Consider the following 18,438-nt stretch of genomic DNA (forward strand, 5'->3'; position numbering starts at 1 on the left):
CTAAAGTGGAATTGAAACAGTGATTTAAAGAATACTAGGTGGGCTTGAAAAAATGGAGAGAAGACAATAGATATTGCCATTATTCTAGATGAATGAAGCAAAATCGCATCAGGCCACATTAAGAATCTATAACCAATATTTAATTCCCAGTGAAGGCTATAAAAATGCGGTTGGATAAATCACAGGAGTGAGTCAATTTAGACAAGATAAAATTATTGAAAATAATGACTGAAAAGAAGAGGAAATAAAGGTAAAGACAACAATGACAGACATAGGGAACTTAGTTAATCATGATGTCATAATAATATTCGTATGATAGGAGTCCCATTAGATGAAAAGGCAGGAAAAATTTATTTGTTTAATAACTGGAAAGTTCCCTAATCTCAGGAAGGACACAGATGTAAAAATCCAAGAAGCACAGAGAACTCCCACTGATCCCATCATAAGGCTGTACTTCTTGACCTAAGTGCTCCCCTAAGGCCCCACCTCCACCTCCCATCACATGGGCATTAGGTTCAAACATGGGGATGGTAGAGGTCACACACAGTGAGCTGACGTCAGCACCCGAAGGATCCATGAGTTATTCCCTGCAAGTGGAAGGTCCTCCAATCCAGCTCCTCACCCTGAGGAGCCTCATGGATCCAGTAGAAGCTTCTGGTATCTGTATGCACATAGCACACATGTGACCTTCAGAACCTGCTAGTGACCTTGGGGAGAGGACAATTTCGACCTGAGACTCTGGGTTATCCTTGAACTGTTTCTATAATCACTTTATACTGTGTGAGGCTTGGAAGAAACATTCATCTAACTTCCCTCTAATTCGGACTTTTTCATACTTAGAACAAACAATTCTCTCTATTGTTCTACCGGTTTTCATACTTGTTTAGTGGAATGATTTCTTACACCATATTTTGAATGTACCTGCTAGATCCTGGACATCCATTCCTCCCTATTCTCCTGCACCATAAATATGGGTCATAACACCAGAACCCATAGGTTGTCCCACCTTTGATGCAGGGGGGACACTGACTCCACACAATCTCCTCCTGGAGCAGAACCCCATCCCCACCACTGACCCACAACACACACCCTGAGTCAGTGTCTTTCCTTATTCCATCCAAGCATTTATGACTTGCTATGAGGCCTTCCCTGCTCTAAACAGACTCGGTAAATATGATAATGATTTATAGTCTCATGTGTGTGTGTGTCTGTGTGTGTGCATGTGTGTGTGCATTTGTGTGCGTGCATATGTGCATGACCTCTGGATTCCACATCCTAGCAACACCCTTGGGGAGTTACCACTGCTTTTCCACATTATCACTAGCATGAAAGCTGGTAGGTTGGTTCATTATAGTGATACCTCCAAAAGTTCCCATTCTTGCTTTCTACTCCTGATCCGTCTATAGTTTCCTGTCCATCATTTGGTTCATGCTGCTTCTACCAACCTTGCACGCTGAGCAGGGAAGTTCTCTAATGAACAGTGTATAAAGGTGGAACTCCTAAAAGACAAGTTGAGGTGCACTGAGATATGAGTCATTAAATGATGTGTAAGGACAGTAGAGAGAAGTGTAAGGAGATTTGTCTTTAGCACATGTAAACAATACTGTGTATAAAAACAAACGTTAAAAATTAGAAAGTTTATAAGGAGACACTGAATCATGGGTCTAGAGAGACACCGTAGGGAACCTGCTCCATGAGGAGGAAGCCCCAGACCATGACAGGAAACCTGCCCAGAACTTTCATCACCTGTTCCTGGGCCTTCAAGGGGGAAGTGGTGAGAAGTGTGTACCCCCTGGTGGTCCTGATCCACTTCTCCAGGGAGGTTTTGTGTCTGGGCTCACACTGATGTTCCCTCACTGTGTCACCCGCACAGTAATACATGGCCGTGTCCTCGGCTCTCAGGCTGTTCATCTGAAGATACAGCGTGTTCTTGGCGTTGTCTCTGGAGATGGTGAACCGGCCCTTCACAGCATCTGCATAGTATGTGCTACTTCCACCACTGCTAATGTATGCGACCCACTGCAGCCCCTTCCCTGGAGCCTGGCGGACCCAGTTCATGTCATAGCTACTGAAGGTGAATCCAGAGGCCACACAGGAGAGTCTCAGGGATCCCACAGGCTTCACCAGGTCTCCCCCAGACTCCACCAGCTGCACCTCACTCTGGACACCTGCAGATACAAGACATCCTGGTCAGGATGCTGTCCCACGTCCTCTGTTTCTGTCACTCACCTCCACTCTCATATTCAAGGTCTCTTGTTCTTCATGAATTACCTTTTAAAATAGCGACAAGGAAAACCCAGCAGAGCACAGACTCCATGGTGAGTTGTTTGTGTTCAGTCCTGATCCCTCAATGAGGTCACCTGAGGATCCTGGGGTTGGGGCTCCTCTCCCAGCTATAGGGTCAGGGCTGGGCTGGTTTAATCAGCGGAGGGAGGGTCCTATTTGCATGTCTTATGAGTATATATTGAGCTTCTGACCACAACTCGATTTTAACAAGTTAATAGCAAGGATTGCATTACCTTTGCAGATCACTTTTTGCAGATGTCACTGTGGAAATATGATGTTCTCATCTGGGAGCATAGTAATCTTTTCATTTCTCTTTTCTTTAAAAAAAAGCCTTTCGTCAAAATACATCATTTTTAATATGGTATCTTATCTTCTATTGAAATTTAATCCTAAATATTTTTTGATGTTAGCAAAAGTCATATTTTATGAATTTTATATAGGATTTTATATAGATAATTTTTCTTAGTCTTTGGAATCATAGCTTTATTTGTTTATTTTATATCCTGAACATTCCCTGACATCATTAATTAATTCCTAGAGTTTGTGGAATTTGTAGACATTGCCATTTTAGCAGATCATGTCATATGGAAACAATTTTTCTTCCTTCTCCTGATTAATTTTTTAATTGCCTAATTTCCCTCAGTATGTCTTCAACCTGTTGCATTAGAAATATTTCTCTTCTGTTTTTCTGGTTTCTTTTTATCATCTAATAAATCAGTAGATATAAGACATATGTAAGGAGAGATTCATTTCATTTTCCACGTGCATGAGCTATGTAAAATACGACACCCAGACAATGATTGCTGAGGCAGCCCTTCTGTCTCCTAGACAATACAACATTGCATTTATAGATATTGAAGACCAGGATTTGTGTTTGGATCACTTAATGAGTGAAGAACGACAAGGGTTGTTTGCAGAGCCTTCTGGGTCCTACATTCCCTACTCTGATTCTGAGGATCATTTTTTCCCTCCTGATACAGAGAAGGGGTTGTTCCCACCAGAGTTTTATTTCTTGCGGTCAGGGGACTCACTTTCCATGACTGGATTTCACTTCCTGAAACAGTTGCTCTACCAGGGAGTTCACGTGTAAACTCTGGATAAGATGGAAGAGCTGAGAGATACTGTCAACACCAGATCATGCCACCAGGATGGTGTAGAAACACTCAGAGATCCTGGGGAAACCTCATGATCCAAGAAAGAAGAGACATTTGGGGCTTGGACTCACTTGGGGGAAGATAGTTTCTGCTCCTTCTGGGAGAAATTCTAAACCTTGCAGACAGGCAAGTGCAGATGTGATCTGAGAGTGATATTATCACGTATGTAAGACAGGCAGATAATGATTTTGACTAAGGGATATTCTAATAAAATGAGTACAATACATGAATTGAAATTTAAATATAAATTCATGTAGTTGTTGATATAGAGTCAACTGTTCATAATCAGAGGATGGAGAAATCAAGGTGAAGAACCAGGATGGTTAGATGGATCCCATAAGCACATGTCCAGATGCCCCCTTATCCTCATACTTCCCATGTGGAATTAGGGACTGGAAGGTGGTGGGAGCTCATCTTGGAGCTAGTAACCATGGAAGTGCCTGCGTAGTTGGGGCTCCGTGTCTCCTGTTGTGTGAGAAGGGGACAATAACCCTACCCTTTCCACCTAAGTTGAGACTGTTCCTCCCAAGAACCATATGTGCCCCAGGTGAGTAAATGATCCTTTTGGCTTGACCATAGGTGTTATTATGATTGTAAATGTTGCTCTAGTTTCCATGGTACCTGGCTCTCAGGACAGCAGGGACCTCAGTTCAGAAGGTTGAGTCCATGTCGTCATGAATCCACAGAAATGATTTAAGAAAATGTAAGAAATGAAGAAAATTGGTAAGTCCTAGGTGAGGAGGACCAAAAGGCAAATACATGAGGGCTGGGCACCATCTATTTCCCAGCTGAGGCCGTGCACTTGTGACTTGACTTTTTATGAAACTGGGAAAGGGGAAGGTGAGTCCTAGCTCCTGGGGATTTCCTGGGAACAGGGTCTGCAGTGACCTTTGGGACTTCATTCAATAAGGGATGAATGGGATCTCATTCAATAAGCCTTGGCTCCTCTTGCTCCCATGTGGAGAATGTCTTCAAAGGGCTAGCCAGGGTCCTGGACACAGTCAGGAGAGAGGGTTGTGTTGCAGGTAGAACAACCTTCTGCCCCAAAGTCTGCTTACACATTCATCAAACATCCACCTAGGTCCTGGGCCTCCAAAGTGTTATGGAACCTCTGTGCTCCACCCTCTCCTTCATCCTCTCATGATTAAAGTCCTGGATGTGCAAGTTTGGGAAAAGGAGATAAATGCACAAATCATGCTGATTTTGGACAAAGCTGGGCCACTCCTCATGTTAAGTTCATTTGGGGCTGCCACACTGGCTGAGTTATGATGGGTGGACTTAACTTCCTGACACAACTGCACTCTCAGCTGCATTAATGTGTAAACTATGGGATAGGATGGCAGAGCTGTTAGATATTGTCGTCACCAGGTCCTGTTACCTGGATGGTTCAGGGACCTTTTACAAAAGGGATTGCATATGAAGTAAAAAGTCAAATGCTAAATGTAGCTGAGGCACACGAGTCACAGTAGTCAGTATGACACAACTCCATAAGGAGATGATGGCACTCAAATCCCTCAGGGTCATCACATTCATCACTCCTGGAAACACCAAAGCATTGGTGTTTGGGTTCATGTGTCACTAATGTGTCACTAATGTTCCTGTGCCCCCTGCTGAAACAACTTACATGGACAGAGTGGATTAAACAACAGACACTCATTCCCACAGTTCTTGAGTCTGGGGATCTGAGGTCCAGCTGCAGGAAGATATGATGCCTGGAGAATGCCCATGTCCTAGGCTTCCATTCCCTGTCACCTCATACGGGGCAAGGGTCAGGGAGCTTTCCCAGTCCTGGTGTATAAGGGACCTGATTCCTCAATGGGACTAAGCCTCATGACCTAAGTGCTCCCTGAAGACCCCACCTCCTCCTCCCATCACATGGACTTTAGGTTTCACCACAGGGATGGTAGAGGTCACACCCAGTGAGATGATCCTTCAGCACCTGAAGGATCCATGAGTTATTCCCTGCAGGTGGGAAGTCCACCAATACAGCTTCTTGCCCTAATGAACCTCATGGATCCAGTAGAAACTTCTGGTCTCTGAGCACACAGTGTACACTTGGCCATCTGAACCAGCTGGTGACCTTGGTAAAAGGATAGCTTGCACTTGAGAGTCTGGGTAAGTCCTCGATCCAAGTTCATTATCACTTCATAAATTTTGCTGCTTCTCTTTAATCATTGTTCTCATTTACCTAGAAGTCAGATTTTTGGGGGGTGCATGGTCTGTTTTTTAATGCATATTTTTATTGGAGTTCAATTTGCCAAGTATACCGTAACACCCAGTGCTCAACCCTTAAAGTGCCCCCCTCAGTTCCTGTCACCCTGTCACCCCATTCCCCCGACCACCTCTCTTGCATTGCTGATCCAACTAAAGATAAGGCACATGGAGTTATGTGTATATTATTACACATTAGGAAAAATATTAAATATTTTTTAGGAATATATTCAGGAAAAATATTAAATAGATATAAGCAACTCTGTCTTTGGGGCATATAAAGAAGTTGTTTTCCTATATAAACTAAGTTTCTAAATAGGACCTTGCATAGTTCAGCACAAATTCCTTTGTCCAGAGAGGCTCCCTGGGGAAACTGATCAATGGAGAGGAATCCCAGACCCTGACAGGAAGTCTCAGAACCTCCCTCTGCACCTGCTCCTGGGCCTTCAAGAGAGAAGTGGTGAGGACTGTGCACCCCCTGGTGGTCCCGATCCCCTTCTACAGGGAGGTTTGTGTCTGGGCTCACTCTGAGGTCCCCTAACTGTATCATTCACACAGTAATACATGGCCATGTCCTCAGCTCTCAGGCTGTTCATCTGCAGATACAGCATGTTCTTGGCATTGTCTCTGGAGATGGTGAATCGGCCCTTCACAGCGTCTGCATAGCTCATGTTACTTCCACTAGAATAAATTCATGCGACTCACGGCAGCCCCTTCCCAGGAGCCTTGTGGACCCAGCTCATGGTATAGGAAATGAAGGTGAATCCAGAGGCCACACGGGCGAGTCTCAGGGACCTCTCAGGCTTCACCAGGTCTCCCCCAGACTCCGCCAGCTGCCCCTCACCCTGGACACCTGCAGACACAAGACATCCTGGTGAGGACACTGTCCCACATCCCCTGTTTCTCTCACTCACCTCCACTCACAGACTCAAGGTCTCTTGTTCTCCATGAATTACCTTTTAAAATAGTGACAAGGAAAACCCAGCTGAGCACAGACTCCATGGTGAGTTGCCTCTATTCTCTCCTGATCACTGAATACTGTCACCTGGGGATCCTGCAGCTGGGACTCCTTTCCCAGCTGCAGGTTTGAGGCTGGGCTGCTTTAATCAGTGGAGAGAAGGCCCTATTTGCATGTCCTCTGAGTATATAACCAGCTCCAGACTTATATTCGAGTCTTTAAAAGTCAACACAAGTGTTGCACCACAATTCTCTAGCAATTTGTGTATATAGCACTATGACTATATGAAGGTCTAACGTGTAAACAGAGTTATCCTTGCATTTCTGGCTGCATTTTCAAAAGACTTTCATTAGGGGATCCCTGGGTGGCGCAGCGGTTTGGCGCCTGCCTTTGGCCTGGGCACGATCCTGAAGACTCGGGATCAAATCCCACGTTGGGCTCCCAGTGCATGGAGCCCGCTTCTCCCTCTGCCTGTGTCTCTGCTTCTCTCTCTCTCTCTGTGTGACTATCATAAATAAATAAAAATTTATGTAAAAAAAGACTTTCATTAATGTAGGTCATTTTCCACAGAGTATTTTATATCCTTAGTCAATTTTAATCCTGAATATTTATTTTTGATACCAGTGAAAAATGAATCATTTTGTTAATTTTACATAGGTAATTTGTTGTCAGGTTGTAGAAACATACTTTTATTTTAGTTGCTTATTTTACATCCTTATTTTTTCCTGAACTCATGAGTTATTTCTTCCAGTTTTTATGTGAGGTTTTTACTCATTGACTCTTTTAAGACATTGACATAGGCAAACAAATTATTTTCTTTCAGTTTACCAATTTTTCATTTCTTTTATGTAATTTTCTTGCCAGATTTTCTGGTAGGTCCTACAGTATGGGGCAGAAAATATTTCCCTCTTTTCTTTTGGATCCATTGTCTGTTCTAATCATGCAGTTGATATAAGGCTGACCTAGAGGAGACAATAAAGTTCATTTTCCATGTGGATGACCTACCTAATATAAGATGAGAGTCGTCAACTCAACTCAGAACAGGGTGTCTCTTCATGTCTTCTGCCCATTTCTGATTGTAGTTTTCAATTTGTAGTAGTTAAGTTTGATGATTTCTTTCTCTATTTTGGAAACCAGCCTTAATCTGAAGATAGATTTGCAAATATCTTATTTATTATTCATGAGAGATAGAGAGAGAGAGATGCAGAAACACAGGCAGAGGGAGAAGTACGCTCCCCACAGGGAGTCTGATGCTGTCTCAATCCCAGAACCCTGGGATCACTGAGCCAAAGACAGATGCTCAAGCTACACAGGCGTCTCTATATTTTCCCATTTTTTACGTGCCTTTTAATTATGTTCAGTGCGTCCATAGCTGTGGACAGCTCCTTCCTTGGTGTTGTCCATGAAGTTCATTTCTGCTTTTGTTTTCTTTCCCTTTGGAGACTTGAGTACCAAGGACATTTTGTACCCAAGGTCACAAAATCTCTTGGATTTTGATGGTTTCCTGACTCACATTTAGGTCTTTCATCTACTCTGAGTTTATCTTTATGTGGAGTGTAAGAATGTGGCCAGGTTCATTCTTCTACTTGCAGCTGTCCAATGCTCCCAACACCACTTGTTCAAGAGATTGTCCTTTTTCCAGTCGATAGTCTTTTGTACTTTGTCGAGAATAAGTTGACCACAGAGCTGTGTGTCCATTTCTGGGTTCTCTATTCTATTCCATTGACCTATGTGCGTGTTCTACTGCCACAATTATACTGTCTTGATGACCACAACTTTGAAATCCCCAACTGTGATGCCTTCTGCTTTGGGTTTTTTTCCATGTTCCTTTGCCTAGTCAGAATCTGTTTTGTTTCCTTACATGTTTTAGGATTGTTTGTTCCATTTCCTAGAAAAATGTTTGTGGTGTTTTGATAGGGTTTGTATTGAATGCATAGACTGCTGTTGGTGGCATAGACATTATATCAATATTCACTCTCCCTCTCCATAGGAATAGAATGTTCTCCATAGGAATAGAGTGTTTCTCTATATATTTGTGTCTTCTTTAATATCTTTCTTATGTATTTTAGAATTTTTAGATTTAGGTCCTTTCCCTCTTTGGTTAGGATTATTCCCATTATATGAATTTTTTGATGCAATGATAAATGAGATTCATTGTCCTTGATTTGTCTTTCTTCTCTTTCATTTGTGGTATATAGCAATGCCACTGACTTACTTGCATTAATTTTATATGCTCAGGTATTGCTGAATTCCTGTATCAGTTCCAGCAATTTTTCAATAGAGCCTTTGCAGTTTCTCCTTAAAGTATCTTGTCATCTGTGAAGAGTGAAAGTTTGTTTTTTTCCTTTGGTGATTTGCATGACTTTTGATTTTTTTTCTGACTACTCAGGCTTGGATGTCTAGTTTTATGTTGAATAACAGTGGTGACAGTGCAGAATCCTGTCATGTTCCTGACCTTAGGAGAAATGGTCTCAGGTTTTCCATGTTGAGGATGACATTCTTTGTGTAGCCTCTGCAGATGGCTTTTATGAATTTGGGTTTATCCCCCTATCCGTACACAGGAAAAGATTTTTATCAAGAAAGAATAATATATTTTGTCAAATTATTTTTGGGCATCAGTTGAGAGCATAAAATGGCTCTTATCCTTTCTTTTATTAATGGGACTATCACACTGTTCAATTAACACATACTGAACCACATTTGCAGCCCAAGAATTAAGCCCATTTTTTTCATTGTTGTGAATAATCCTATTAATATACTATTGGATCCTCCTGGTTAGGATCTTGCTGAGAAATTTGCATCCAGATTCACCAATGGAATTTTTCTGTAATTCTCCTTCTTACTGGGATGTTAGGTTTAGGGATCAAGGTAATGCTGACATCAGAAAATGAGTCTGGAAGTTTTCCTTCAATTTCTATTATTTGGAATCGTTTTCGAAGAATAGATACTGATTGTTCTTGTTGAATTTCCCTGGGGAATCATCTGTCCATATAATCTTGCTTTTGGGAGGCTTTTAATTATGATTCATTTTTATTTCCAGGTAATTGTTCTGTGAAGTTTGTCCATTCATTGTTGTTTCTGTTTTGGTTGTTTTTGTGTTCCTAGGATTGCATCCATTTCTCCAGATCATCCAATAAATTGGCTTATAACTGCTCAAAATTTCTTCTTATACTTGCTTGTAATTCTTAGGTGTTTGTTGTGATCTCTCCTCATTCATTCATGATTTTTTAGTTTGGGTACTTTCACTTTTAAATTATCAAATCTGTCTCATGATTTCTTACACTTACTAATATTTACATTTTATTAGCTCCTAAGTTTGTTTGCCTTTTTTTATTTCTATATACTTAAGTTATACTCTAATATTCATTTTTTCTCTTATCCAGTTAGGTTTAGGCTCTCTTTGATCTTTTTATTTTGCCTCTTTGGTGCAGGGTTATCTTGCTTGTTTTAGACTTTTCCTGTTTTTGAGGAAGACCTGTAGTCGTCAGTCATTCCATCTGTGGATGGCTGTTGGTGTATCCAAAGCATTAACAAGTCATGATTTAATTTTCATTGATCAAAATTTTGCTTAAATTCTTTTTCTTCATTGACCCATTTCTTCTTCAATAAGATGTTATTTATCTGAATTATATATATGTACATAATATATGTATATATATATATATATATAATTTATTTATTCATGACAGACAAAGAGAGAGAGAAGCACAGACACAGGCAGAGGGAGAAGCAGAGTCCATGCAGGGAACCCAATGTGGAACTTGATCCTGGGGTCCAGGATCACACCCTGAGCTGAAGGCAGCTATAAACTTCTGAAACATCAGGGCTGCCCTTATTATATATTGTTATTGAAGTTTGAATCCAACCTATAACAAACACCCAGTGTTCATCCCATCAATGCCCATCGCCAAATCACTGAAACCATCCACTCACTTCCCCTTCCATTAGCCCTTGTTCTTTCCCAGAGTTAGGAGTCTCTCAGTTTGTCAACCTCACTGATGTTTCCCACTCATTTTCCCTCCTGTCACCCTTCCTGGGTGCTGGGCATAGTGGGAGCTGTTTACCGTGTGAGTGAGTCCTTTGTTCCCTGGCAGCCCTTCTCTCCCAGGCACAAGGTGAAACAATGAGGAAGAGCAACACAGTGGCAGCCAGTTCTCGAACCCTGGAATCAGCTCCACTCAGTAACTACCACAGACTCCCAGTCTGCACTGGCCTAGATGTTCACAGCCTGGCCTGTGGGTGCAGGTCTGCACAGCTTGCAGGGCCCCCAGTGGCATGAGAGTCCTCCCTGTCCTGTGCCCTCCCCATCTCCTTCTCTTCCAGGGGAAGTCCAGGTTCCTGGTATGTATCCACTCTGTGCTCTGGGATCCAGGGCCCTGGCTGCTGGAATCGTGCTCCCATGGATCAAGTTTCCCGAAGCCAGCGGGACACAGACAGCTCCCTCTTGAGATCCCACCCCCAGCCCCTGGACAGACTGGTTTCTCCTACATGCCCTGTTTGGTGCGTGTTTCAGCCCTTTACTGAGATCCCACATTTGGTGCACTTGCCCCTGGACTCATTTCCTCTATTATTGACACTGGGAACTGGATGCTTCAATGCCCCTCCTGTGATTTTGCCCAATTTTCCTAGTAATCAATTTTCTGTATGGGAAGACACAGGCCGGATTTATAATGTTCCAGCTTCTCCAGGGCTGGACTTTCCTGTTCTGGAGGCTTTAGCTGTGGGCCTTACATGGGCTTATTCGGTGCTCCTCCCCTAGTTGATTTTTTTTTGTTTTATTATTTCTCTCTTCCTACATTGTTAGAAGTGAAAACCCTTCTCTCTGTAGTGTTCTGGCCAATCTCTCTTTAAATCTCAGGTCAAATTAGTAGGTGTTCAGGATGGTTTGTAACTTATCTAGGTATTTGACGGAACCAGGTGAGTTGAGGACCCCTACTCCTGTCATCTTGCCCTGCCTCACATTCATTTATTTTTTCTGCCAGTTTCTCTGGTAGATCCTCCAGTGGGACAGAAAGTTTTTTCCCTCTTTTCTGTTGGATTCATTGTCTGGTCTAATCACGGAGTTCGTAAAAGGCAGACCTTCAGGAGACAATGAATTTCATTGTGCATGTGCATGAGCTACATAATATATGATGTGAGGTGGGATCTCATATCAGGAGAGGGTGTCTGTTCATGTCTTCTGCACATTTCTTTTTTTTTAATTATTTATTTATTTATGATAGTCACAGAGAGAGAGAGAGAGGCAAGACACAGGCAGAGGGAGAAGCAGGCTCCATGCACCGGTAGCCCGATGTGGGACTCAATCCCGGGTCTCCAGGATCGCGCCCTGGGCCAAAGGCAGGCGCCCAACCGCTGCGCCACCCAGGGATCCCTTTCTGCACATTTCTGATTGGATTTTTCATTTTGTGTTTGTTTAGGTTGATAATTGTGCTCTATATTTTGGAAACCAGCCTTAATCTGATGATCAATTTACAAATATCTTCTCCCATCCTATCGGTTGTCTTTAAATTATGTTGAGTGTTTCCATAGCTGTACAACTGCCCTTTCCTTGATGGAATCCATATAGTTTATTTTTGGTTTTGTTTTCCTTCCCTCTAAAGACTTGAGTAGCAAGAAACTGTTGTACCTGAGGTCACAAATATCTAGGATTTTGATGGGTTCCTGCTTCACAATTAGGACTTTCATCTACTCGGATTTTTATCTCTGTGTCACTTGTAAGAATGTGGCACAGGTTCATTTTTTTACTTGTGACTGCCCAATATTCACAACCCCACCTGTTGAAAAAATTGTCCTTTTCCAGTGGATACTCTTTTTTGTGCTTTGTCAAAGACAATATGACCGTAGAGTTGTGTTTCCATTTCTGCATTCTCTACTGTATTCCTTTGACCTATCTGCCTCTTTTACTGCCAATATTATACCATCTTGATGATCAAAACTTTGAACTCCACAATTGTGATACCTTCTGCTTTGGGTTGTTTTCAACATTGTCTTGTTTCATCAAGATCGTTCTTGGTTCCTTACAAGTTTTAGGATTGTTTGTTCTATTTCCAAGAACAAAGTTCATGGTATTTTGATAGGGTTTTCATTGAATGTGTCAATTGCTCTTGGTAGCATAGATATTTTATCAATACTTATAACTCCAATCCATGAGAATAGAATGTTTTCAATCTATGTGTGTCTTCTTCAATTTCTTTCATAAGTGTTCTAGAAGTTTGAGACTATAGATCCTTTTCCCTTCTGGTTAGTATTTTTGTAGTGTTGGATCTTAGTGTTAGGAACTTGGTGAGACTTTTGCATCCATATTCATCAATAGAATCTTTTGTAATTCTCCTTAATAACTGGGTCTTTAATTTGGGGGAGAATGTAATGCTGACATCAGAGACTGAGTCTGGAAATTTTCCTTCAATTTATATTATTTAAATAGCTTCAGAAGAATGGGTATTGATTCTGGTTTATTTTTTTTTTAATTTTATTTATTTATGATAGTCACAGAGAGAGAGAGAGAGGCAGAGACACAGGCAGAGGGAGAAGCAGGCTCCATGCACCGGGAGCCTGACGTGGGATTCGATCCCGGGTCTCCAGGATCGCGCCCTGGGCCAAAGGCAGGCGCCAAACCGCTGCGCCACCCAGGGATCCCTGATTCTGGTTTAAAATCACTTGATAGGGATCCCTGGGTGGCTCAGCAGTTTGGCACTGGCCTTAGGTCCAGGGCGTGACCCTGGAGTCCCAGGATCAAATCCCATATCGGGCTCCCTGCATGGAGCTTGCTCCTCCCTCTGCCTGTGTCTCTGTCTCTCTCTGTATGTCTCTCATGGAAGAAAAAATCTTTGTTTAAAAAATTGAAGGGGTACATCTGGGTGCCTCAGTGGTTGAGTGTCTGTCGTTGGGTCAGGGCATGATATCTGAGTACTGGGGACAAGTCAAGCATCAGGCATGCTGCATGGAGTCTGCTTCTCCTCCCTCTACCTATGTCTCTGTCTCTGTGTGTCGCTCATGAATAAATAAATGCATTCTTTAAAAAATTGGCCCATGGATGATGCCCATGGGGAAACATTCTGTTAGCCATCGATTCTTGATTTCGGATGAGATGATGATGCAACTGCCTGGGATCAAGCCCCTGGTCAGGCTTTGTGCTCATTGAAGAAACTTCTTGAGATTTTCTGTTACCCTCAAACTCTTTTGTCAATTTGTCTGAAAAATTCTTGCAAGATACTTCCGTGAAGGCAAAAGAAACAAAAGCAACAATGAACTATTGGGACGTCATCAAGATAAGAGGCTTTTGCACAGCAATGGGTACAGTCAACAGGACTAAAAGACAACTTACAGAATGGGAGAAGATATTAGCAAATGACGTATCAGATAAAGGGCTAGTTTCATTGATCTATAAGGAACTTATTAAACTCAACACCAAAGAAACAAATAACCCAATCATGAAATGGGCAAAAGACATGAAGAAAAAACTCACAGAGGAAGAGATAGGCATGGCCAACATGCACATGAGAAAATCCTCTACATCACTTGCCATGAGGGAAATACAAATCAAAACCACAATGACATACCACCTCACACCAGTGAGAATGGGGAAAATTAACAAAGCAGGAAACCACAAATGTTGAAGAGGATGTGGAGAAAAGGGAACCCTCTTACACTGTTGGTGGGAATGTGAACTGGTGCAGCCACTCTGGAAAACTGTGTGGAGGTTCCTCAAAGAGTTAAACATAGACTTGCCCTATGACCCACCAATTGCACTGTTGGGGATTTACCCCAAAGATACAGATGCAAAGAAACTCCCAGACACCTGCACCCCGATGTTTCTATCAGCAATGTCCACATTAGCCAAATTGTGGAGGAAACTCGGTGTCCATTGAAAGATGAATGGATAAGGAAATTGTGTAAAGGATCTATACCCTCAAAACTATAGAACACTTCTGAAAGAAATTGAGGAAGACAAAAAGAGATGGAAATATATTCCATGCTCATGGATTGGCAGAATTAATAATGTGAAAATGTCAATGTTACCCAGGCCAATATACACGTTTAATGCAATCCCTATCAAAATACCATGGACTTTCTTCAGAGAGTTAGAACAAATTATTTTAAGATTTGTGTGGAATCAGAAAAGACCCCGAATAGCCAGGGGAATTTTAAAAAAGAAAACCATATCTGGGGGCATCACAATGCCAGATTTCAGGTTGTACTACAAAGCTGTGGTCATCAAGACAGTGTGGTACTGGCACAAATACAGACACATAGATCAGTGGAACAGAATAGAGAATCCAGAAGTGGACCCTGAACTTTATGGGCAACTAATATTCGATAAAGGAGGAAAGACTATCCATTGGAAGAAAGACAGTCTCTTCAATAAATGGTGCTGGGAAAATTGGACATCCACATGAAGAAGAATGAAACTAGACCACTCTCTTTCACCATACACAAAGATAAACTCAAAATGGATGAAAGATCTAAATGTGAGACAAGATTCCATCAAAATCCTAGAGAAGAACACAGGCAACACCCTTTTTGAACTCGGCCATAGTAACTTCTTGCAAGATACATCCACGAAGGCAAAAGAAACAAGAGCAAAAATGAACTATTGGGACTTCATCAAGATAAGAAGCTTTTGCACAGCAAAGGATACAGTCAACAAAACTCAAAGACAACCTACAGAATGGGAGAAGATATTTGCAAATGACATATCAGATAAAGGGCTAGTTTCCAAGATCTGTAAAGAACTTATTAAACTCAACACCAAAGAAACAAACAATCCAATCATGAAATGGGCAAAAGACATGAAGAGAAATCTCACAGAGGAAGACATAGACATGGCCAACATGCATATGAGAAAATGCTCTGCATCACTTGCCATCAGGGAAATACAAATCAAAACTACAATGAGATACCACCTCACACCAGTGAGAATGGGGCAAATTAACAAGGCAGGAAACCACAAATGTTGGAGAGGATGCGGAGAAAAGGGAACCCTCTTACACTGTTGGTGGGAATGTGAACTGGTGCAGCCACTCTGGAAAACTGTGTGGAGGTTCCTCAAACAGTTAAAAATAGACCTGCCCTACGACCCAGCAATTGCACTGCTGGGGATTTACCCCCAAAGATACAAATGCAATGAAACGCCGGGACACCTGCACCCCGATGTTTCTAGCAGCAATGGCCACGATAGCCAAACTGTGGAAGGAGCCTCGGTGTCCAACGAAAGATGAATGCATAAAGAAGATGTGGTTTATGTATACAATGGAATATTACTCAGCTATTAGAAATGACAAATACCCACCATTTGCTTTAACGTGGATGGAACTGGAGGGTATTATGCTGAGTGAAGTAAGTCAGTCGGAGAAGGACAAACATTATATGTTCTCATTCATTTGGGGAATATAAATAATAGTGAAAGGGAATATAAGGGAAGGGAGAAGAAATGTGTGAGAAATATCAGAAAGGGAGACAGAACGTAAAGACTGCTAACTCTGGGAAACGAACTAGGGGTGGTAGAAGGGGAGGGGGGTGGGGGTTGGGAGTGAATGGGTGACGGGAACTGGGGGTTATTCTGTATGTTAATAAATTGAACACCTATAAAAAATAAATTAAAAAAAAGAAAATGTGGTATATGTATACAATGGAATATTACTCAGCCATTAGAAATGATAAATACCCACCATTTGCTTCAATGTGGATGGAAATGGATGGTATTATGTTGAGTGAAATATGTCAACAAGAGAAGGACAAACATTATATGGTCTCATTCATTTGGGGAATATAAATATTCATGAATGGGAATATAAGGGAAGGGAGAAGAAATGTGTGGGAAATATCAGAAAGGGAGACAGAACATGGAAGACTCCTAACTCTGGGAAATGAACTAGGGGTGGTGGAAGGGGATGATGGTGGGGAGCGGGGGTGAATGGGTAACGGGCACTGAGGGGGGCACTATACGGGATGAGCACTGGGTGTTATTCAGTATGTTGCCAAATTGAAAACCAATAAAAAATAAATTTATTATTTAAAAAAAGCAAAATGATCCACATGAATTGTCATCAGGGAAATACAAATGAAAATCACATGGAGATACCACTTCTACAACTCAGAATGGATATACTAACACGGCTGGAAATAATAAGTATTGAGGATGTGGAGAAAGGGAGAACTCTTGCACTGTTGGTAGGAATGAAAGCTGGTGCAGGCTCCTCAGATAACAGAATCAAATTTATTCAAAAACTGAGAAGAGAGCCACGCTATGACCCAGCCATTGTTATTCTGGGTATTAGCTTCAGAGACACAGATGTTATTAAACGAACGGTCACCTGCACCCCAATGTTCCCAGCAGCAATGTCCACAATAATTAAACTGGGAGGAACCATGGTGTTCCTCTACAGGAAAAAGGATATAGAAGATGTGGTTGGTATATAAATTAAAGTATAATTAAGCCGCTAGAAATTATGTATAACATGAAGGAATATTCACATCAACATGGTTGGAATTTGAGGTATTATATTGAAGAAAATAAACCAATCACTGATAGGCAATGATATGGTCTCAGTCATATGTGGAATATAAGAAATATGGAAAGAGACCAAAAGGGAAGGAGTGGAACTGACTTGGGTAATACTAGAGAGGAAGGTAAACCATGAGAGTCACTTAACTCTGGTAATTAAACTGAGGATCACTGGAAGGGAAGTTGTTGTGGGGATGGGGTAACTGGGTGATGGGCATTAAGGAGGTACGATCTGTGATAGGCACTGGGTGTATAGTAAATTTTGGAAAATTGAATTTAATTAAATAATAGTACTACTACTACTAAAAATAATAATAAAACTTTGGCCTTGTGCTGGCTGCTGTAACATAAGTGGATTTGGCAAATCAAAAGAAAGACCTTCATTTCCCATAGTTCTGGAGTCTGCGACGTCTGAGGTCCAGATGCACACAGATTTGGTGTCTGGAGAGCACCCACATCCTAGCCTGTCCTTTCCCTGTCACCTCACATGGGTCAGGAGGCAGGGAGATTTCCTAGTAATGGTGAATAAGGTTCCTGATCCCATCATGGGGATGCATCTGCTGACCTAAGTGCTCCCCAAGGCCCCACCTCATCCTCCCATCTCTTGGGCCTTAGGTTTCAACATGGGGATGGTAGAGGTCACACACAATGAGCTGATATCTACACCTGAAGGATCAATGAAAGCACCTCCTCCACCTTTTTTCCCTTAGTATTCATAATTGTTTAGTGGCATTTTTTCACCACACCATGTTTTTTTTTAATTTTTATTTATTTATGATAGTCATACAGAGAGAGAGAGAGAGGCAGAGACACAGGCAGAGGGAGAAGCAGGCTCCATGCACCGGGAGCCCGATGTGGGACTCGATCCTGGGTCTCCAGGATCGCGCCCTGGGCCAAAGGCAGGCGCTAAACCGCTATGCCACCCAGGGATCCCCACACCATGTTTTTGAATGTTACCTGATAACTCCTTGACCTCGAGTCCTACCTGTTCTCCTCTTGCCCTACTTGTCAAACTGCTGTGACTGCCTTTGTGTGTTCATATTGACTGCTTTGAGAAACTATGTTTTTATTAAGTAATATTCCAGACTTCAGACTTTGTGTCCACGTGGTACTTTGTAATGCTTTTTGCATGTAAATCTTGGTTTATAGGTGTCATGTGTCCCCATAGAGTGATTTTATCCTACCCCTTAAATTGTAGAGGGTTTCTCATATGTCCTTGTGCACATTTCAGTGAGTCAGAATCTTGGCCTGTGCTCCCCTCCACAGGAGTTACTGGCCCTCTTGAAACACCTGATAGACAGACTGGCAGGGTTCCTTAGAAAAGT

General features: G+C 42.0%; 1 pseudogene and 1 gene segment (V, D, J or C); both read right to left on the reverse strand.

Moving 5' to 3' along the window:
- Nucleotides 1–18,438, reverse strand: part of LOC144319975 (immunoglobulin heavy variable 3-23 pseudogene) — a 186,786-nt pseudogene that overhangs the window by 28,566 nt on the left and 139,782 nt on the right. The window lies entirely within an intron of this gene.
- On the reverse strand, nt 1,623–2,425 carry LOC144321265 (immunoglobulin heavy variable 3-48-like). The segment is given in 2 exon segments: nt 1,623–2,168; nt 2,272–2,425. Coding segments are annotated over 2 exon segments (558 nt in total).

This window comes from Canis aureus, chromosome 9, assembly GCF_053574225.1.
Source record: "Canis aureus isolate CA01 chromosome 9, VMU_Caureus_v.1.0, whole genome shotgun sequence".
Classification (NCBI taxonomy): domain Eukaryota; kingdom Metazoa; phylum Chordata; class Mammalia; order Carnivora; family Canidae; genus Canis; species Canis aureus.